The 22,696-nt window shown below is 43.4% G+C and overlaps 2 protein-coding genes across 2 annotated transcripts in view; both read left to right on the forward strand.

Annotated features, from left to right (window-relative positions):
• LOC148111942 (uncharacterized) overlaps positions 1-16,250 on the forward strand; it is a 34,691-nt gene extending 18,441 nt beyond the window's left edge. The window contains exons 3-10 of the mRNA XM_087879409.1: positions 9,914-10,077; positions 10,379-10,425; positions 10,508-10,625; positions 11,171-11,228; positions 11,495-11,671; positions 12,794-12,904; positions 13,665-13,778; positions 15,858-16,250. Of these exons, the coding sequence (XP_087735535.1) occupies positions 9,914-10,077; positions 10,379-10,425; positions 10,508-10,625; positions 11,171-11,228; positions 11,495-11,671; positions 12,794-12,904; positions 13,665-13,778; positions 15,858-15,999 (931 nt within the window). The 3' untranslated portion in view covers positions 16,000-16,250. The remainder of the gene's footprint in view (positions 1-9,913; positions 10,078-10,378; positions 10,426-10,507; positions 10,626-11,170; positions 11,229-11,494; positions 11,672-12,793; positions 12,905-13,664; positions 13,779-15,857) is intronic.
• The window catches only part of LOC148111939 (vomeronasal type-2 receptor 26-like), a 271,952-nt gene that overhangs the window by 135,286 nt on the left and 113,970 nt on the right, over positions 1-22,696 (forward strand). The gene's annotated exons all lie outside the window — the stretch shown is intronic.

Consider the following 22,696-nt stretch of genomic DNA (forward strand, 5'->3'; position numbering starts at 1 on the left):
TGATACCAAAAGAACAAGTTGGTCCTAAAAAACCAGAGAACTACAGACCAATATCTCTTTTGAACACAGACTATAAAATTTATGCGAAGGTATTAGCCAACAGGTTGATGCCAGTAATCCAAAAGGTGATTCATGCGGACCAAGCGGGATTTATTGAGGGCAGATATATGAAGGACAATGTAAGGCAAGTAATAGACTTATTGGAATATCTTGATAAGAATAAACAGATTTCTGCAGTGCTGGTTTTTTTGGATGCGGAGAAGGCCTTTGATAGAGTGGATTGGAATTTTCTACTAAAGACTTTAAAAAAGATGGGCTTTGGGGACCAATTTATACAGGCGATCTCAGCAATTTATCAAGAGCAAAAAGCACAGATTATTATTAATGGAAGTTTGACGACAGAGTTTAAAATTGAAAAAGGAACAAGACAGGGATGTCCGTTGTCCCCACTTTTATTTATTTTAACATTGGAAGTCTTGCTAAATACAATACGGGACTCTAAAATTTTGAAAGGCATAATGATAAGGCAAGAGGATTATAGAATAAAGGCATTTGCAGATGATCTGGTGGTTACCCTATCACAACCAATGGAATCAACAATCCTGATGAACGACATTATACAAGACTATGGTAGAGTTTCAGGTTTTAGACTGAATTCAAAAAAGACTAAAATGATAGTCAAAAATATGACACAAGATCGTAAACATGAGCTTGAAAGGAGGGCAGGTTTCGAAATTGTACCTAAGGTAAAATATCTTGGAGTTCAGGTTGCAGAATCAAACATGAAATTGTTTCAAAATAACTATGAGGTGTTGTGGCGAGAGGTCCAGAAAGACATGGAGACTTGGAAAAAGCTGCAACTGTCTTTACTTGGAAGAATAGCAGCAGTTAAGATGAACATTTTGCCAAGATTTCTGTTTTTGTTTCAAATGATTCCGGTGCTTAAAAGTGATAAACAACTGAAAGTTTGGCAAACTGGACTTAATAAGTTTGTCTGGAACGAGAAAAAGCCGAGAGTGAAAATGAAAATTATGCAAGATGTTCCAGAAAGAGGAGGCCTTAAACTTCCAAACCTACAGTTATATTATGATGCAGCAGCTTTAACTTTAACAAGTGATTGGTTTGGAAGTAAAGAGGCTGGAATATTGAATGCAGAAAGTTTTGATCTTGAATTTGGATGGCATGCTTACCTATTTTATGATGACAAAGTTGATAAAGTATTTAAAAGTCATATACTTAGAGACTCTTTGATGAGAGTTTGGAAGAAGCACCGACTCAAATGGGATTATAAAATACCGCTATGGCTGGATCTTGGTCATACCTTGTGGAATACAAATATAATGTCACTCGGGGGGTTTTTATACAAAGAGGTTCTTTTTACAGATGCGGGCAGATGGCAGCTGAAGACATTGCAGACACTGTTGGACGAAGGGATTAATTTAACCTGGTTACAATATAATCAATTACAATTGAGATGGAAAGAGGACCAAAAAATTGGTATTATGTTGCATGAGGAAGAATTGGTTAGACATATAAGAGAGAAAGGTCCAATGCATATTAAAAGGCTTTATAATGTTTTGCTAGAAAGGGATTCAGAAACTGAATTAGTTAAAGATTGCATGATTAAGTGGGCACAAAATTTTGAAGAACCAGTGATGTTGGAAACATGGGAAAAAATTTGGGTTCAGAATGTTAAATTTACACAGTCACAGAATCTGAGGGAAAATTTTTATAAAATGTTTTATAGATGGCATTTAGATCCTAAAAAGTTGTCATGTATGTACCCTAATGTTCAGCCAAAATGTTGGAGATGCGAATGTTTGGATGCTACGTATTATCATGTTTGGTGGACCTGTAGGAAAGTTAAGGCTTTTTGGATAAAAATATGGTGGGTCATGCAGAATGTTTTGAAGAAAAAAATTCAATTTTCTCCACAATTGTTTTTATTGGGTATAGTTAAGGGTTTTACACGGGGTGAAATAAAACTAATATTGTATATGATAACAGCAGCAAGATTGTTGATAGGTAAATATTGGAAGAATGAAGTTTTGCCTACTATCGAGGAATGGACTTTGAAGATGGCAAGCTTTGCAGAGATGGCGAAGATCTCAGCATATTTAAAAGATTGTTCACAAGAGACTTATGAATGGGAATGGAAAAGGTGGATAGAATATGTTCAGAACAAATACCAAACTAGAAAGTATCAAATAGCTTTTATTTGAAAATAATGTATTAGAAATATCTTAATGTAAAGAGACAAAGAGGAAAAATTATATAGGGGGAGGGATGGGTTCAGGTTTATATATCAGTGTTATTAGTTATGAGTACATAATAGGGAAGTCTGGGGGGGAGGGTTAGGGAGGGTTAGGGAGGACGGGAAGTTTGGGGAGGGAGGTGGGGGGGTGAAAAAAAGGGGTGAAAATGTAATTGTAAAACTTTTGCAATAAAAAAAAAAAGATTTGTCAGTTGCATAATCCAAGTTTGGTCTTTAATTGAAGTTTTGTCTGTTCCAACAGCCACAATTTTCAGAGTCTGTCAGTTTCCATAGATTACATTTTATGATTTAGTGTGTTTCTGTAGTGTTTCACTCTAACTACATACAAAGCTGTATGTGGAATTTTGTGTGTGTAAAGTGTGAAAGTTGGTTTTTTTGGGCTTTTTGTGGCTGTGTGAGGTTCCTGCTTGTTGCAGGGGGCATTTTGGGTCTAGCTTTTATATTGTGGGTGAGCCAGTTGTGTTGTGTTGTGTTGTGTTGTGTGTGTGTAAAGTGTGAAAGTTGCTTTTTTGAGCTTTTTGTGGCTGTGTGAGGTTCCTGCTTGTTGCAGGGGCCATTTTGGGTCTAGCTTTTATATTGTGGGTGAGCCAGTTGTGTTGTATTGTGTCTTGTAGGTTAAAAAAGGGCAAAGAAGTGACATTGAGTTGGCCACGCCCACCTGACCAACAAGCCACGCCCTCCCAGTCACCTTACCACCAAGCCCTGCCCACTAAGTAAGCCCCGCCCACAGAACTGGTAGCAAAAATTTTAGATTTCACCCCTGATCACATTATCTGTATAAATCAGTGTATTCCAATAGGAATTTAGCAGGCTAAACATGTGTACCTATAACAGAATAAAAGGGTTGGAAGGGACCTTGGAGGTCCTCTAGTCCACCCCCTGTTCAAGCAGTAAACCAGGCATAATAGCAGTAACTGTGAGAGAAATCCTGGAGTCTTAGTGGACAACCAATTAAATATGAGTCAATATGAAATATGATATTTCAGGACAAATTTGTTCCCAATATCAGATTATTAAATTGTGCATTATTTATTATAATATGTATATAGCATTTAATTCTGCCTAAAACCTTCTGCAAGGAATGCATTTTTCTCAAGTTTAACTAAGAGGATCATCGCATAAGTTTTAGCCACAATATCTGCTAGTCTATTTGGCCTATAATTGCTAGAGTAATTTTCATTCCACATTTTAGATGGATAAAATGCTATTATTGCCAACTTCAATCCGACTGGATAGGGCAGGCATTATCAGTGAAAATGAAGATGCCAATAGAGGCCCCAACAACCAGGGATATTTTTTGATCAGTTAAATAGTTGGTAGAATATTTTCTCCAGGGAATGTATTGCTTGCATTTCAGGCCATTTATAATTAATCTCAACATGAACATAATGGGGTAAAATATTGACATTTTTGATAATATGGAGAAAAGCAGCTCTTGAATTCAATGGAGAAGACATGATTGCATCTATTGCTCACCCACCACCACCCACCCCTCACTTTACCAGAGGGAGAAAAAAAGACACAAACCTGTGGGACTTTGTAGGTGCCTCCTAATGTGGACGCCTGGATGGAGATGTCCCTGTCAGCTCCATCAAGAAGAGCCAGGAGGTTCTCCTTCCTTCCACAGCTGTAGTTGGGGACATTGGCTTCTCCAGTGGAGAGCATGTCCAGCAAGGCATCTGAAGTGTGGAAAGTGCTCAAATAGTTGTTATGGATGTTGTAGCCAAGTGTGAGGTTATGCAGGAGCTGGGAATTCTTGTTGACCAATTGAATGGTGAAAATGTATAGTAAGCAAAAATAAAAATCGTAAGAAGTCCTATTGAAAAAAAAGTTATTATAATCAACAGCCACAACAAATACTTGTTATATATAATATATATAATCCTCCAGAAGCCTACTGAGCCTTAAACCAACATTGATTCAAAAGCAAAGATCAGTTACACAAATATGGAAATGAGCTGAGGTACATCAACTACAACTAATTCCACCACTACTTAAAATAAAACTCATTATCCAAGTGATAAATTAAGAATTGAACAGAGAGCGGAAAATAATCTGGAGTCCGTTCAGCTTTTTTTCAGACCCCTTTTTGAGTCTCTTTCACAAAATCAGACCAAAGAGGAAATTAAAATCATTCAGGAAATTAGACATATCCCCCAATATAGGAATAAATGAAAAATAAAAAGAGAAAAGAAGGAGAGTGTTAGAATGGAGGGAGTGCAACTCCATCACCCTGAATGACTTACGAATCATGGAAAACAAACTGAAGAGAAGGAGCCACGTTGAAAAGCAACTTTGTATGCAATCTTTCAATTCCACTGATGACTAAACCCATGAGATGGTCTCCTGGGCTGTAAAAGCTCTGTGGTTGTTTTCCATCCTCCTGTTTGAAACTCAGCAGGCATTTCATTCTCAGCTTCCCAGAGACTGAATGGGACAAAATCAGCATCAGAAGCAGAAGCAGGAGGTCCATCATTCATGGGGTGAATCAATCAATCCTTTTCCTGTTTCTAAAGAAGAATTCAAAGAATTCAAAGGACTCTCACAAGGTGGAATATGATCCAGTTGCTTTCCTGATTCAAACACAGAGAAACACTCAGCTTCATCTGGAAAGGAGAGAGACATAGATTCAAGAGGACAGACTCTGCCTGTCCCAAACCTCCCTATTTCTCTGCCCAAAGTCTCCCCTGGAGGATTGGGCCAAAGAGCTGAGCTGAAACTTTTATCATAATTCTCCCTCTCAGGAGGGATCCCTGGATAATTCAAGTAGTTCTTGCAGTCAAAGATTGTTGGGAAATTCTCTGGAGGGAAATGAAAGGGAAATAATCCCCATGTGATTCAAAATAACAAGGGCAGAGATGGAATTAAATTGGTCATCTAGAATTGACAGGTTTGGGGGCTCCATGCATGAAAGTGGCCTCAGAGGGAATAGATGGCACCTGTGGCTGAAATAACAAATAAATCTGATATTTGTTTGCATAGTGTTGAAAGAGAAAATCCCAGAGGCCAGTTAATGCCAGAGGCTGACACAGTTCTGAAATAGCTACCAGCTGAGTTGAAGCCAAAATTTACTTTATTTTGAAAGCTAATGCTCAAGGGCATTGCACAAAAGAGCTGATGCAATAGAGTGGCTGGGTCTTCCAAGGGGGATCTGGGGTTGCCCAGGAGGAAAAGGGGGTCGGCCTCACCATAGAGGGTGAGGGATCCTCCATGATTCTGAGGAAGATGGGGGTCCCCCGTGGCTCCTCCAGACCTTCCAGAGCCCCCAGCTAAGGAGACCCTCTTCTGGAGAAGGGGCCTTTTCTGGAGAAGGGGCTTAAGCCCCCCTCCCTCTGCAATTCTGGGAGCTTTTGCCTCCTTCTCACCCCCCTCAAAGCTCTGAATTTTGCTCTTTATCTGACCCCCCCCCCTTTGGCTTGGCTTCTTCAGCCTCTTCTCCATCAGGCTGAGGGCAGGGAAGCTCCCAAGTAACCATCTCTTCCCCCTGTTTGATTGGCTACAGGGTTGTCATGATGAAGGGGGCGGGCCAGGAATAGAAGCAGCCAGTAGAGAGAAAGAGAGGTGGGACTTTTGTCTTCCCTGAAAACTGGAACATTTGGATGCAAAATCTGCTTTCTTTTACAAAACCATTTATATTATTGTGGAAAAGTAAAAAGTTGAGATTTGATTTTTATGCTTTATTTTACTGCAACAGGGGAAGTCTGAAGTCAGCACTTTTTTTTCTTTTCTCCCACCTCCCACTTCTCTTTCCCCTCCCCCCATTTCTTCCTCTTTGTTTTTTTTTTAATTTTTGTATTTTATTCTATAATCTAATAAAACATTTAAAAAAAAAAAAAAGAACTGGAGGATTTGAATGCGAAATCTGATTTCTTCTGTTCAGATGCAGCCCAGAATCAGAAGGAGGAAAGGGTCAGAGAAAATGAAGGAATATTTAAAAATATATTTTACAAAACAAAGGAAAACTTAGACTTTGACAGAAGAAAAATAAAAAGTGAACACCAAAAAAAAAAAAAGATAAGTTATCTGTAGAAAAAGTTGTTTAGCTCTCTAGAGTGAGATCCATGAGATATACAGCAATTAAAGCAAAGAATGATAAAAATCAGCCTTAAGCAAATCTATTGGAGATGCAGAGCAGAAAGTTCGGAAGATGAAGTGAAATTGGACGTTAAAGAAAATAGTGTTCTCAAACAGTTTATAGAAAATAGTTAAAATAGTTATAGTGTTAACATTACTTTCTGCACAGATTGAAAGGATGTAGAATTTAGAATTTTCCTTTATTTTGATAAAAAATATGTGTAAGCTTTCCTATTTCTGAAATAAAAATCTCATCCCAGCCATTGAAGGGAGAGACAAAAAACCCCAAATCAAATTCAAGTTTCTAGTGTTTGTGAGTATGGAGTCTGGGTCAATCTGGTCTTTTGTGGTTTTTATATATATATATGGAAAAGAGCATCAGCTGTCGGAGGGAGAGAATTTGGTCCAGGGAGATCTCATCCCCTCCAGGCAACGGCCTCCCAAATACCCGGAGCTTCTCCTGGGCCATCCGAGATGGGAGAGGCTGAAGGGGAAGCTCTTCCAGGCCAGGAGACCATCTCAGGGGGAGAATCCTCAGCTGAACAAGAAGATTGCATATCTTGAGAAGAATAAACAGATCCCTGCAGTGCTGGTCTTCTTGGATGCTGAGAAGGCCTTTGATAGAGTGGATTGGAATTTTCTACTAAAGACTTTAAAAAAGATGGACTTTGGGGATCAATTTATACAGGCGATTTATACAGCAATTTATCAAGAGCAAAAGGCACAGATTATTATTAATGGAAGTTTGACAACAGAGTTTAAAATTGAAAAAGGAACAAGACAGGGATGTCCGTTGTCCCCACTTTTATTTATTTTAACACTAGAAGTCTTGTTAAATACAATACGGGACTCTAATATCTTGAAAGGTATAATGATAAGGCAAGAGGATTACAGAATAAAGGCATTTGCAGATGATCTGGTTGTTACCTTAACACAGCCAATGGAATCAATAATCCTGATGAAGGACATTATATAAGACTATGGTAAAGTTTCAGGTTTTAGACTGAATAAAAAAAAAACTAAGATGATAGTTAAAAATATGACACAAGATCGTAAACACGAGCTTGAGAGGAGGGCAGGTTTTGAGATTGTACCAAAGGTAAAATATCTAGGAGTTCAGGTTGCAGAATCAAACATGAAATTGTTTCAAAATAATTATGAGGTGTTGTGGCGAGAGTTGCAAAAAGATATGGAGACTTGGAAAAAACTGCAGCTGTCTCTACTTGGAAGAATAGCAGCAGTTAAGATGAACATTTTGCCAAGATTTCTTTTTTTGTTTCAAATGATTCCGATGCTTAGAAGTGATAAGCAATTGAAAGTGTGGCAAACTGGAGTGAGTAAGTTTGTCTGGAACGAGAAAAAGCCGAGAGTGAAATTGAAAATTATGCAAGATGTTCCAGAAAGGGGAGGCCTTAAACTTCCAAACCTACAGTTATATTATGATGCAGCAGCTTTGACTTTAACAAGTGATTAGTTTGGAAGGATAAAGACTGGAATATTGAATATAGAAAGTTTTGATCTTGAATTTGGATGGCATGCTTACTTATTCTATGACAACAAAGTGGATAAAGTATTTAAAAGCCATATACTTAGAGACTCTTTGATGAGAGTTTGGAAGAAGCACCGATTCAAATGGGATTATAAAATACTGCTATGGCTGGATCTTGGTCATACTTTGTGGAATACAAATATAATGTCACTCGGGGGGGGTTTATACAAAGAGGTTCTTTTTACAGATGCGGGCAGATGGCAGCTGAAGACACTACAGACACTGTTGGCTGAAGGGATTAATTTAACTTGGCTACAATATAATCAACTACAATTGAGATGGAAAGAGGACCAAAAAACTGGTATTATGTTGCATGAGGAAGAATTGGTTAGACATATAAAAGAGAAAGGTCCAATGCATATTAAAAGGCTTTATAATGTTTTGTTAGAAAGGGATTCAGAAACAGAGTTAGTTAAAGATTGTATGATTAAGTGGGCACAAAATTTTGAAGAACCAGTGATGTTGGAAGCATGGGAAAAAATTTGGGTTCAGAATGTAAAATTTACACAGTCGCAAAATCTGAGGGAAAATTTTTACAAAATGTTTTATAGATGGCACTTAGACCCCCAAAAATTGTCGTGTATGTACCCTAATGTTCAGCCAAAATGTTGGAGATGTGACTGTTTAGATGCTACATATTATCATGTTTGGTGGACCTGTAGGAAAGTTAAGGCTTTTTGGATAAAAATTTGGTGGGTTATGCAGAATGTTTTAAAGAAAAAAATTCAATTTTCTCCACAACTGTTTTTATTGGGTATAGTTAAGGGTTTTACATTGGGTGAAACAAAGTTGATATTGTATATGATAACAGCAGCAAGATTATTGATAGGTAAATACTGGAAAAATGAAGCTTTGCCCACTATCGAGGAATGGACTATGAAGATGGCCAGTTTTGCAGAGATGGCGAAGATTTCAGCATATCTAAAAGACTGTTTACAAGAGACTTATGAATGGGAATGGAAAAAGTGGATAGATTATGTTCAGAACAAATACCAAACTAGGAAGTATCAAATAGCTTTCATTTGAAAATGATATATTAAGATAGAAATATGTTAATGTAATGAAGATAAAAAAGAAAATTATAAGGGGGAGGGAGGGGTTCAAGTTTTATATAAGTTTTATACAAAGGGTTTTTTTTTTTTTTACTTGATATGAGTATACTGTATGGAAGTCCGGGGGGAGGGGAGGGTTAGGGAGGGTTAGGGAAGTGGGGAAGGTTGGGGTGGGTTGAGGGCGGGGGGAAAGGGGTGAAAATGTAATTGTAAAACTTTTGCAATAAAAAAAATAATAAAAAAAAATTAAAAAAAAGAAGATCGCATACAACAAGGACTTCCAACCAGGCTCCTCCTTGTCAGTTTCCTTCCTGAGTCATTCCCTGTGCTGGAGTTTCCTTTCCTCCCTTTGCATTCCTCACACTTTCCTTCTTTCCTTTTTCTTTCACTTACTCCTGTATTAACGGACCTGTCTAATTTCCTGAATGGTCTGGATTTCCAAAGCTTCTCTCTTTTCATCTTATTTTCTGGAAGTTGCTGGAATCCAAAAATGGGATGGAATAAAAACCGTAACAACTTCAGATTATTTTCCTTTCTCCATCCAAACTTGAGTTCATCACCTGAATGCTAACTTTTGTTTAAAGTAGTGATTAAAACAGTTTTAATGGCCCCTGCCCAGCCCAGTCCCATATTTTTATAACTGCTGATTGATACACAATTCCTGGTCCTTAGAAATAGAATAGAATTAGAATAGGATAGAATAGAGTAGAAACAGGAATGGAATGGAATGGAATGGAATAGAATAGAATAGAATAGAATAGAATAGAATAGAATAGAATAGAATAGAATAGAATAGAATAGAATAGAATAGAATAGAATAAGAAATATTCTAGAAAGAAAAATTTCTTTTTTTATTCCACAGACTTTGCCTGAGACCTCCCAGGATCTCTATCTGGGCTTGCAACCCCTTCCTCCTGGGAGGCCCAGAGCTGCCCAAGGGGCACCCCTGGCCTCTCCCCACAGCTGGACCAAAGATTGTGACATCGTAGCCCGTGTCATAGAAGGTCTCCTGGGCTGCTCTGGGTCACCCAAGGGGTTGAGTGCTGAAGGAAAGAGCATTTCCTCTCTGACAATGGCAGCCAATTTCCTACAACGGATGAGAATGAAGAGGAAATTTGCAAATAGAGGTAGGATGAAATTAAAAAGAGACTTATTATAACACTTGACTTTAGCAGTTAGAATAGTAATTACTCAACACTGTAATGAAAAGGAAGGGAAAGTCTACAAATAGAGGTAGAATACAATTAAAAAACAACACTATCTCCTTAACTTGAGCAGGAAGGGTGAAGAGTTTAGATGCCAGAAGTATCAGCTGGCTCCTAATATTGGGGAATAAAGAACCCAGATCAAACTGTGGCTGAAAAAATGAATGTCTTTAATCACAGTCAATAAGTTTGTGTTTTTAAAGAAGTCTATTTTTTTCCCCAGTGGTACCAGAAGAGACACTGGACTTGGGCTTATGGAGGAACACGGAGGTATGTAATATATAGTTCCAACCCATCTATAGGACCCAGGGTGCCTGTGTTAACTGGGCTTGGGGGTCTCCCTCGTGTCCAGGCCCAACGTCCTCATGATCTCCAAGGCTTCTCAGCAGAAGGCTTCAGGTGCCAGCCAGCTGCCCCCCATCCAACAAGGGCCTCCTCCTCAGCGGTCCATCATCCCCCGCCCCCCTCAGGTAAGCAGTCTAAATCTTCTGGGGAATGTCCGTTACTAAGTGTCCGTTACTAAGGATGGCAAATTTTCACATTATCCTTTTATTATGTGAACGAATCAGGCTGAGACAGTGGTGAAATCCAAATTTTTTTACTACCAGTTCTGTGGGCGTGGCGTGGCTCGGTGGGCGTGGCTCGGTGGGCGTGGCAGGGGAAGGATACTGCAAAATCCCCAATCCCTCCTCACTCCAGGGGAAGGATACTGCAAAATCCCCATTTCCTCCTTACTCCTGGGGCCAGCCAGAGGTGATATTTGCTGGTTCTCCGAACTGGTCAAAATTTCCGCTACTGGTTCTCCAGAACCTGTTAGATTTCACCCCTGGGCTGAGAGATCAATTCTCTCACATAGCAAATAACCTTGTGAAAACCCCATTTTTCTTTAACCAGGAGAGGTTATACCTGAGAAATTGTTCATGTCATAATAAGATGTGAGGGTTGGGATAGCGGAGGGTGAGTGAGCTGATTTATAAGTATATTCCACACCTGTTATTTATGTTAACTTTTCCAGGCTCCTACAACATCCGGGGGGGGGAACCGATGAGGAGTGCGAGGGAGAAGAATGCCACGTAAGTCTACATTGCATCTCAAAAATATAAAATATAAAATTCTGGATTCCACAGGTTGCAGAGTTATCTGTGCAGGGCTGAAAGGCAGGAGAACAGGGGCGAAATCGAAACATCTTCCCTACGGGTTCTGTGGGCGTGGCTTATTTTGTGGGCGTGTTTTCTGGGTCAGCGGCTGCTTCTTTCCCCTGCTGCTCTTGCTGGGAATGGGAAAGAGTCTTTCGCAGCACAGCGAAATTCAGCTTTGGGTCCGACTTCACTCCCAACAGGAAAGCTCTGCTGCCTGCAGCGTTTTCTGGACTGGGAGGACCCAAAGCGGCAACTCCTGGCTGTGCGCTTTCCCGGGGCCCTGAGGGCTGCCCTCCCGGAGCACCACTGCCACCGCTCTGGAGCTCTCCTTCCGCCACCGCTGCCGTGGCTGGAGCTCACCATCAGGATCAGGATCGGTAAGTTCTTGCTTTGCTCCCTGGGAAGAGCTTCATCATGGAGGGCGGTGTGCCCAGACCAGGCGCTTTCTCTCGGGCCTCCCACCTCGCGTGTCTCGAGTGGGTCTCTCTTTCCTAGTCTTTGAAGGAGGAAGGAGGGAGGGAAGGGAGGGGAGAGAGAGAGAGAGATAAGAAAGAGAGAGAGAGACAAGAAAGAAAGAGAAAGAAAAAAAAGAGAGAAAGAAAGAAAGAAAGAAAGAAAGAAAGAAAGAAAGAGAGAGAGACAAAGAAAGAATAGGAAAGAAAGAAAGAAAAAGAGAGAAAGAAAGAGGAAGGAAGGGAGAGAGAGAGAGAAGAGGAAGGAAGGACCACAAACCCTGGCACTAGAAGTGGCTTCAGAAGATGCATTGAAACAGGACAGCAATCTAAGACTGGAAGGGACCTTAGAGGCCATCTAGTCCAACCCCCTGCTCCAGCAGGAAACTTTATATCGTCTGGATTATTTGGGTGCCTCTAACAGAGAGGAAAAGTGCCAGAAAGGAGAAGGAGTTTACTAGGACAAGGCTGCCATGCAGAGGAAGGCAGAGATAGTCCTTGACTTATGACCACAATTGAGCCCAAAAATTTGGTTGCTAAACAAGAGCGTTGTTAAGTGAGTTTCACCCCATTTTACTCCCTTCATGACATCACCTGGCTCTAACAGTCAGGCTAGGGAAGAAGATCTGAAGGCGTCTGTAATGTATCTTCCTTCCTGAGAAGGAGGCTAAGTGACTGCAGCTCTTGTGTGGGGTGTGTAGACTTTCTTTGCTAAATACTGAAGTAAAAAGTTAAGTAATCCAACTCTTATAAACAACTCTTATCAACACATTAAGCCTTGATATTTAAGTCACTAATCAAATCCCTTAAGACTACCCTGGAGGTGCATCTAAAGTCCCTCAAACTGTACCCGTTGGCCATTTTTACGGAGCCTTTATAAAAGACCCAATAAATGGTGAGAGGATTGTTGGTAGAAATAGCAAGACTGAATTTATACACCGAGACAAACATAAAGGTATTTTTAATATTTTTCAATGGAAGAAAATGTTTGATGAGTCAAGTAAAAAACTTAAGGGTCTAATTTCTCTCTGGTTTTCCTATTTACAGCAGCAGAAAGCAGAAGTCGTTCTCCCTGACTGAGGAGCTCCTGAGTAAAAATGCCCAGCTTTCGGAGAAGAACGCAGAACTCTGCAGGGAGGTGGAGGAGAAACTGCGGAGGTGAGAAACCCTGACTTTCTCTTCCAGGATTTCCTCTTCAATTCTCCTTAGCTCCCTACCCTGGACACACATTACACAACGTTCTGCGTTGAATTACGTTGCCTGGATGGGTGGGAGACATCATGAATCTCTTGACAGGGACTTTTCCTGGCCAAATCCTCTGAATTTAGGAGGTCCCTGCTTTGATCTCCTCCTCTGCTGCTCACTGACCTCAGTTCTCGGCTCCCCCTCGGCTCTCCCCAGTTCAGTCTTCTCCCCCTTCGGTCCCCATTAGAAAGTTTGGAAATTCTTTTGAATTGGTTGGTGCCTTTTCTGGTATGAAAGCCAAAAAAAGGGGGGGAAAAAGGTTTTAAGATCTGAAGATTCCTTTGTGGTACTTATAGATTATGAAATGCTAAATACTGAAAGTAAAACTTCATTCATTTGCACTTAAATAATGTTGTGAAGACTGAAGAAGCGAATCAAATCCCTTCAGAATATGCTGGAGATGTAGATAGGATCTACCGATTTGTCAGTTTTCCTGAGCATTTCTGAAGTGCCTAATAAATCATTGAAATCCTTCCTGCTTTGGTTCCTGTGAGAAGAACTTGGCACTGTAGCTGTGGCAACAGAAATGGCAAAACTCAAGTAATTAAAAAGTAAGGCTGGGTAAAACAAAGGAAGTGCCAGGCATTTTAGTTAGTTTTCATTTTAAAAGGGTTTGATGATTCGGGTGAAGACCTGAGGGGGCTCATTTCCCTCTTGTCTTCCTATTTTACAGAATCCAGATGTTGGAGCAACAAAACCTCCATCTCCACTGCAGGGTTCTGAAGGAAGCTGGGGAGAACCAGGAGCTCCTCGGGGAGATCCAAGAGCTGCGGGAACAACTGGACAGGTAAGAAATACCGTGTTTCTCTGAAAATACGACCTTCTCCAAAAATAAGTCCTAGCCTGATTTTTTTGGGGTGGGCCTAATATAAGTGAAGGGGAGGGCGTGGCCAGCACAGGAGGCAGCCCTTCCCTTCCCCAGTCACTCCATGGAGGCTCGGCCCCTTAATTGCAGCCCATGAATCAGCTGAGCCAGCGAGGGCCGGGCAACTTGGCCCAGATCTTTGGAGCACCTCTCCAGCCGCCGGCCTGCCAGGGCTCCCTTCGCCAGCAGTCACGCTCCCCTGCATGAGCTCCATGGCGACCCTGCAGCGAAATGGAGGAGGGAGATCATCCCTTCTTCCTTTGCACCCCAAAACCCCGTCTTCCCTGGCCACCGAGTCCCCTGCATGCCCCCCCTCTCACTGGAGCAGGACGTGCAATTCAATACCGGTATTACCCGTGGAGCCTCCCAAGTGCAACGCTCTGCTGTCGCTTCGGAGCAACCTCCTCCTTCCCCCCCCCATTTTCCTACCAATTGTTCTTTCCTTGGCACCACAGGACGTCCCCAAAATGTTCCATCCGAAGGCTTCAGCTTTTGGGAGAGGCCTCTGTGCTGCGATCCCAAATAAAGGACAGTGTGTGTGTGTATGAGAGAGAGAGAGAGAGATTCAACCTCGGAGAGTTATCCAGGGCTGGCAGCAATGTGCTCTCTCTCTCCCTCTCTGTCACACACACACACACAAACACACACACACACAAACACACACACACACACAAACAGGGGTCCCTCAGCCCCCCTCCCACTCCCACCCCCAAGGCAGCCTCATCCCTTCACTAACCTGCTTTCCAGCTCCGTTCTCCGCTGCGCATGCAGGGAACGGACAGAAGTCTGGGACTCCAGTAAAAGAAACAGTTGAGACCTTCAAACTTTGCGAGATTTTTTTTTTTTTTTTTTTTTTTGCATGAAAAGTTGGAAGGTCTCAATTATGGTGGGTTTTTTTACCAGAGTCCCACAGACTTCTTGCCCCACGTGCTCAGCCGAGAACGGAGCTGGAAAGCAGGTTAGTGAAGGGATGAGGCTGCCATGGGGGGATGGGGGGGTGAGGGACCTGTGTGTGTGTGTGTGTGTGTGTGTGTGTGTGTGTGTGTGTGTGTGAGAGAGAGAGAGAGAGAGAGAGAGAGAGGGAGGGAGGGAGGGAGGGAGGGAACATCACCACCAGCCCTCCGAGGTTGGATCGGATCTCTCTCTCTCCCTCTCTCCTTCTCTCTCGCAGTGGCGGAGCTTCAGTGGCTGGCCGGTGGGGCGCTTCTCACTCACCCTGCCTACTGGCTCAGCTACTGCTGGGCATGTCTCGGCTGCGGCATGCCCCGTACTGGCCGCCAAGCAGCTGCCCCTGTTGCTGCTGGTGTCACGGGGCCTCTTTGCCCTCCTGGCAGCTCTGCTCTCATCAGCCCTGCTGGGCTGCCAGTCTGCCAGGGCCCCTTTTGGAGCAGCCGCCGGTGGAGCTGTGCTGCCTATGTCGCCTCGCCCACTGCTGCCTTTGGGCTGCTGAGCGCTGGCCTGCCTGCCTATTCAGTTCTGCAGGAATCGGGCTTACAGCCATGCTGAGCCTGGCTCACTTCGGGCCCTGACAGGTGCTGTAGCTCTCTTCTCATCTCTGCGTGGAGTAGCTCCGGCGGAAGGTACTGGAGGCTGCTGGGCCCAAAGACCGCCAGGCTCAGCGTAGCTGTGTGCCCGGAGCCTGTAGATTGAGGCTGCAAAAGCGGCCGTGCTCCTTGGAGCTGCCGGCAGCAGCCCACCCGCAGATCAGCTGTTTCACAGAGTAAGCTGCTGGTAAGACAGTTAGGCAAGGAGGTGTGAGGGGCAACTTATCCATGCCTCCTGGGACTGGAAATATGACCCCCACCCCAAAAAAGAAGCCCTAGCCGTTTTTTGGGCGGTCAAAAGGAAATAAGTGTATATCTGTGTGTGTGTATATGTTTATGTATATAAGATAGAAGCAAATGAAGGGAAAAAATAATTGAGAATTTACAGTAATTATGCTTGGTGATCGAAGCAAAAAACTTAGAAGGCTAATTTCTCTCCGGTCTTCTAAACTTACAGAAAAGAAACAAACACAAGTGTGATGAGGAACGAGAGACTGGAACTCCAGCATAAAATTGAGAGCCTCGTAAGTGAGAAAAGGGCTTTGATCGAAGAAAAGGAGAATATGAGAAAGGACTTCACGGAGCGACTGAGGAGGTGAGACACTGACTTTCTCAGACCATCCATGGCAGAGACGGAGAAAGTAGAGATTTCCTGATCTCTACTTACATTCAAAACTTTATTTCTTTCATCGAGCAAGATAAAGTAACATTAGAGCCAAAACATGATTCCAGGATGAAGAATCTGCCCTTAAGGGATGGAAGAAGAGCTGAAAATTAGAAGATTAGAAAGCTTACTACTAAAATTTATTGTACTACAATAAAATCCCTGATTTTGTAAAATAAAGTTCCAGAAGAAGAAGAAAAAACCCTTAGTATGTATATTATTACTGTTGTTGTTCTTAGGCACAAAATTACCCGTATTCGTACATATACTATCAATTCCAATTGAGATAGGCCAAACTTTGGTCTGTACCATTGTTAGCAAATATAAGTTTGGTCAAGACAAGTAGTTCCTCTTCTCTGGTTGGTAAAAACAGCTGTATTGGCAAGAAAGTATTTTCATCTAGCTGACCCAGACAGACGTATCCTGTCATTCATCTTAACATCCTGTCCATGTAATACTGTGATAACATATGTTACTCCCTTCTCCTAATTATCAATACCAAAGGTCTGTAGCAAGTGTTTTCTAGTTCCCTATCTTACCATATATGTCAAAGGTAACACCCTTGCTTATGTACACGTATTCAGAAGTATAAATGCTTGTTCTTGCAAATCCTTCGGGGTTCAAACATTTTGATATGCTTTTGCTGTTTGAACCTGCGCAAATAAAGCTTTCCTACATTGAAGAGCTTGGCCTGGTCCTGTCTTTCCTACAACACAATGGATGAAGATTTACATAAAATGACAGTTGATGTTTGAGGACTGTGATGGCGAACCTTTTGGGCAGGGAGTGCAGCCCCTCCGCCACCCCAGCTGCCCCAAAATATGGGTGTCTTTCCAGAGTGAGATTTTCCTGGCATCAAAGCAGTTGTTGTCGTTGCTAAGTAAGTAAGTAAGAATCTTTGGCTGCTTCTCCGCATTGACGTCTCCCAGGAATGCCCCAGATCCCCTCCTCCTTCCTGGCCATCCCGGGCTTTCTCTGTGGGTCTGGGCTTTGGTTTCCCCCCCTGAGTGCATGGAAAGAGGTGGCTGAGCAACATGGGATATGGGCTTCTGCCTTCCCAGGTCTCTGAAGATGGAAGTTGGATTTTGCAGATCAGCTTTCCATCTGCAACACAAAGGTCCTGAGCTCCCCTTCCCTCCCTCCCTCCCTCCCCACATGGGGTGAGAGGCAGCCTTGATTTCTCCATCTCTTTTCACTTGGCTATTTTTTTTAACCTCTCTGTGTTTCTGTCTCTCTGTGTGTTTTTTCAACTATGCAAAGTTCTGATAACTACTTTTTCATTAAAGTTTAGTCTCTTCATCTCTTCATTTTTTTTCCTAGTTAGTTTTTTTTTACTAAAGTCGATTTTGTTCTAGGAATCTGGTCACACAATTGCATCAGCTCTTTTGTGCGATGCCCTTGAGCATTAACTTTCAAAATAAAGTAAATTTTGGTTCCAACTCAGCTGGCAGCTATTTCAGATCTGTGACATGCTCCGGCATTAACTGGCCCCTGGAGTTTTGTCTTTCATCACTATGCAAACAAATATCAGATTTATTTGTTTCTTCAGCCACAGGTGCCGTGTATTTCCCCCGGGGCCACTTTCAAGCATGGAACTCCCAAACCGCTCAATTCTAGATGACCAATTTAATTCCATCTCTGCCCCTGTTATTATGAATCACATGGGGATTATTTCCCTTTCATTTCCCTCCAGAGAATTTCCCAACAATCTTTGACTGCAAGAACTACTTGAATTATCCAGGGATCCCTCCTGAGAGGGAGAATTATGATAAAAGTTTCAGCTCTGCTGTTTGGCCGAATCCTCCAGGGGAGACTTTGGGCAGAGAAATATGGAGGTTTGGGACAGGCAGAGTCTGTGCTCTTGAATCTATGTCTCTCTCCTTTCCAGATGAAGCTGAGTGTTTCTCTGTGTTGAGAAAAAGCAACTGGATGTTCCACCTTGTGAGAGTTTTTTTGATTCTTCTAATTCTTCTTTAGAAACAGGAAAGGGATTCATTGATTCACCCCATGAATGATGGACCTCCTGCTTCTGCCTCTGATGCTGCTTTTGTCCCATCCAGTCTCTGGGAAGATGAGAATGAAATGCCCGCTGAGTTTGGAGAACCAGGATGGGAAACCATGGAGCTACTACAGACCAGGAGACCATCTCATTGGTATAGTCACCAATGGAAAGGAAAGATTGCATTCAAAATTGCTTTTCAACGTGGCTCCTTCTCTTCAGTTTCTTTTCCATGATCCGTAAGTCATTCAGGGTGATGGAGTTGCACTCCCTCCATTCTAACACTCTCCTTCTTTTCTCTTTTTTATTTTTCATTTATTCCTATGTTGGGGAATATGTCTAATTTCCTGAATGATTTTGATTTCCATGGCTTCTCTCTTTTGTCTGATTTTGTGAAAGAGACTCAAAAAGGGGTCTGAAAAAAAGCTGAAAGGCCTGCAGATTCTTTTCCTCTCTGTTCAATCCTTAATTTATCACTTGAATAATGAATTTAAAGTAGTGGTGGAATCAGTTGTAGTTGCCGTACCTCAGCCCATTTCTATATTTGTGTAACTGATCTTTGCTTTTGGATCAATATTGGTTGAAGGCTCAGTAGGCTTGTGGAGGATTATATATATTATATATAACAAAAGTATTTGTTGTGGCTGTTGATTATAATAACTTTTTTTTTCCAATAGGACTTCTGACGATTTTTATTTTTGCTTACTATTCATTTTCAACATTCACCTGGCCAACAAGAACTCCCATCTCTTCCACAACCTCACACTTGGCTACAACATCCATAACAACTATTTGAGCACTTTCCACACTTCAGATGCCTTGCTGGACATTCTCTCCACTGGAAAAGCCAATGTCCCCAACTACGGCTGTGGAAGGAAGGAGAACCTTCTGGCTCTTCTTGATGCAGCTGACAGGGAGATCTCCATCCAGATGTCAACATTAGGAGGCACCTACAAAGTCCCACAGGTTTGTGTGTGTGTTTCTCCTTCTGGTAAAGTGAGGGGTGGGTGGTGATGGATGAGCAATAGATCCAATATCTTCTCCATGGAATTCATCTGCTGCTTTTCAGAATATTAGTGAACATGTCAATATTTTACCCCATTATGTTCATCTTGAGATTAATCATAAAAGGCCTGAAATGCAAGCAATACATTCCCTGGAGAAGACGTTCTACCAACTATTTAACTGATCAAAAAACATCAAATAGTTGTTGGGGCCTCTGTTGGCATCTTCAGTTTCACTGATAAATAATCCCTGCTCTCCAGTTGGATTGAAGTTGGCAATAGTAGCATTTTATCCATCTAAAATGTGGAATAAAAATTACTCTAGCAACTATAGGCCAAATAGATATTGTGGCTAAAATTTATGCCATGATCCTCTTAGTTAAAGCTGAGAAAAATTCATTCCTTGCAGAAGGTTTTAGGTAGAGTTAAATGCTGTATAGATTTTGTAAGAAATAATGCATGTTAATAAACTAATATTGGCAACAAGTTTGTCTTGAAATATCTAATCTATATCAGTGAGGTAAAACAAGGTTTGCAGGCTTTCAAGATTTTAGTGCAGCATTTGACTCAAATGGCGGTTGATACCCCCAGGCTTATGGTCATGGGGGATTTCAACCTACCGTCCGTGGGCGAGGCGTCTGAGGTGGCTCGGGAGTTCATGGCTTCCATGACAGCTATGGACCTGACCCAGTTAATTCATGGCCCTACACACACGGGGGGAAACACGCTGGATCTGGTTTTTGTCTCTGGACAGTGGTTGAGTGATCTTGAGATAGGGGATATAGTCACCGAGCCCTTGTCATGGTCGGATCACTCTCTCCTTCGTCTCGACCTTCGAACCGCTAACCCCGCCGCAGGGAGGCGGAGCCGGTAAGATGGTTCCGCCCCAGGCGCCTGATGGAACCTGACAGGTTCCAGATGGAGCTTGGGCCATTCCCTGAGGCTCTGGCACACGCCCCGACTGGAGACCTAGTGGCCGCCTGGGATAGGGCGGCCGCTGGAGCTCTGGACCGGGTCGTGCCTTTGCGGCCTCTGACCCGGCGCCGATCTCATTTAGCTCCTTGGTTTACCGAGGAGCTGAGGGAGTTGAAGCGCCGGAAAAGACGCCTAGAGAGCAGTTGGAGGGCCAGCCGTTCCGAATCGGACCGGACACTGGTAAGATCTCATATTAGGACTTACCTAGTGGCGATAAAAGCAGCGAAATGTAGCTATTTTGCTGCTCTTATTGCGTCATCAGATAATCGCCCGGCCGCCCTGTTCAGGGTGACCCGCTCCCTGCTCCACCAGGAAGTGCGGGAGGACCCCTTGGAGGGTAGAGCCGAGGATTTTGTTCAATATCTGTATGACAAAATCACTCAGATTCGGGAAGATCTGGACTCCGACTGGGTAGTCTCAGGAGGAGGGACAGGGGCAGGTCTTGAGAATGTTATCTGGGATGAGTTTGATCCTGTGACCCCTGAGGATGTGGACAGGATTCTGGGTAGACTGAACGCAACCACTTGTTTATTGGACCCGTGTCCCTCCTGGTTAGTGCTGGCTTCTCGGGAGGTGACACGAGGCTGGTTCCAGGGGATTATAAATGCTTCGTTGGGTGAGGGTGTCTTTCCTGCCGCCTTGAAAGAGGCGGTGGTGAGGCCTCTCCTCAAGAAGCCATCCCTGGACCCGGCAATGTTGGTAAATTATCGTCCGGTCTCCAACCTTCGTTTTGTGGCGAAGGTTGTTGAGAGTGTGGTCGCGAAACAGCTCCCCCAGCACCTGGATGAAACAACGTATCTGGATCCATTCCAGTCGGGTTTCAGGCCCGGGTACAGCACGGAAACGGCATTGGTCGTGTTGGTTGATGATCTCTGGAGGGCTCGGGACAGGGGGTGCTCCTCTGTCCTGGTCCTGTTAGATCTCTCAGCGGCTTTTGATACCATCGACCATGGTATCATGCTGCACCGGTTGGAAGAGTTAGGAGTGGGAGGCACTGTGTTACGGTGGTTCTCCTCCTTTCTCTCTGACCGGTCGCAGTCTGTGTTGACCGGGGGACAGAGGTCGACCCCGAGGCCCCTCATATGTGGGGTGCCGCAAGGGTCGGTCCTCTCGCCTCTCCTGTTCAACATTTATGTGAAGCCGCTGGGCGAGATCATCCGTGGTTTCGGGGTGGAGTACCATCAGTACGCTGATGACACCCAGCTGTACATCTCCACCCCGGATCACCCCAACGATGCCCTTGAAGTGATGTCCCGGTGCCTGGAGGCCGTACGGATCTGGATGGGGAGGAACAGGCTCAGGCTCAACCCATCCAAGACCGAGTGGCTGTGGTTTCCGACATCCCGGTATAGTCAGTTGACGCCATCTCTGACTATTGGGGGCGAATCACTGGCCCCCACGGAGAGGGCTCGCAACTTGGGCGTCCTCCTGGATTCACGGCTGTCTTTAGAAGAGCACTTGACGGCCGTGACCGGGAGGATTTTTTATCAGGTTCGCCTGATTCGTCAGTTGCGTCCCTTTCTGGATCGGGACTCGTTACGCACAGTCACTCATGCCCTCGTCACCTCCCGCCTGGACTATTGTAATGCTCTCTACATGGGGCTCCCCTTGAGGAGCACCCGGAGGCTCCAACTGGCGCAGAGTGCGGCCGCGTGGGTGGTAATGGGAGCGTCATGGCGCTCCCATGTGACACCTCTCCTGCGCGAGCTGCACTGGCTCCCGGTGGTCTTCCGGGTACGCTTCAAGGTTTTGGTTACCACCTTTAAAGCGCTCCATGGCTTAGGACCTGGTTATTTACGGGACCGCCTACTACCACCAATAGCCTCCCACCGGCCAGTACGCTCTCATAGAGAGGGACTCCTCCGGGTGCCGTCAGCCAAACAATGTCGGCTGGCGACCCCTAGGGGGAGAGCCTTCTCTGTGGGGGCACCTACCGTCTGGAATGAGCTCCCCCCAGAGATACGGAGGATCCCGGATCTGCGCACCTTCCGCCGCGCTGTGAAGACTCTTTTATTCCATCAAGCAGGCTTGGCCTAATCTCCTCCCTCTTTTAATACATAAATTTTAAATCTGTTCTTAAATTATTGGGGTGTTTTAATTTGTCTGGGCCAAAAAATGATTTAATTCGATTTTAACTGGTTTTTTAAATTTTTGTATTTATGTATCTTATTGCTTGGCTGTTCACCGCCCTGAGTCCTTCGGGAGTAGGGCGGTATACAAATTAAATAAATAAAAATAAATAAATAAATAAACAGAGAAATATGATGGAGAAAATGGATGGCCCTCAAAATGGAGCTCAGCCTGTTGGCCCTGTGTGGAAATTGGGATCGTAGAAACACCCAGGAGCATAGAAGAGTCCAAAGGCAGATGCATGAATAAATGTGATAAATGTATTTATTCATATAACGAAGCATATTAACTATATACAAAGGCTGTCTTAATATTCATTAGGTTAGGGGGCACACAGCGTGTGTGACTACCCTGATCAAAGATCATGTCTCATGGAGAACAAACGTAAAAGAGAGCATGGTGGAAAGGTTAGAGGGGGTTTTATACTCAGTGTAAGCCCCTCCTTTCCACATAGGGGTGGGGGCACTTTCTGCCTCCACTAGTGTCTGTATGATACATGTGCCAATGGCTTGTAAATACTTGAC

Source organism: Pantherophis guttatus, chromosome 15 (genome assembly GCF_059756535.1).
Source record: "Pantherophis guttatus breed Tessera chromosome 15, ASM5975653v1, whole genome shotgun sequence".
NCBI classification, from domain to species: Eukaryota; Metazoa; Chordata; class Lepidosauria; order Squamata; family Colubridae; genus Pantherophis; species Pantherophis guttatus.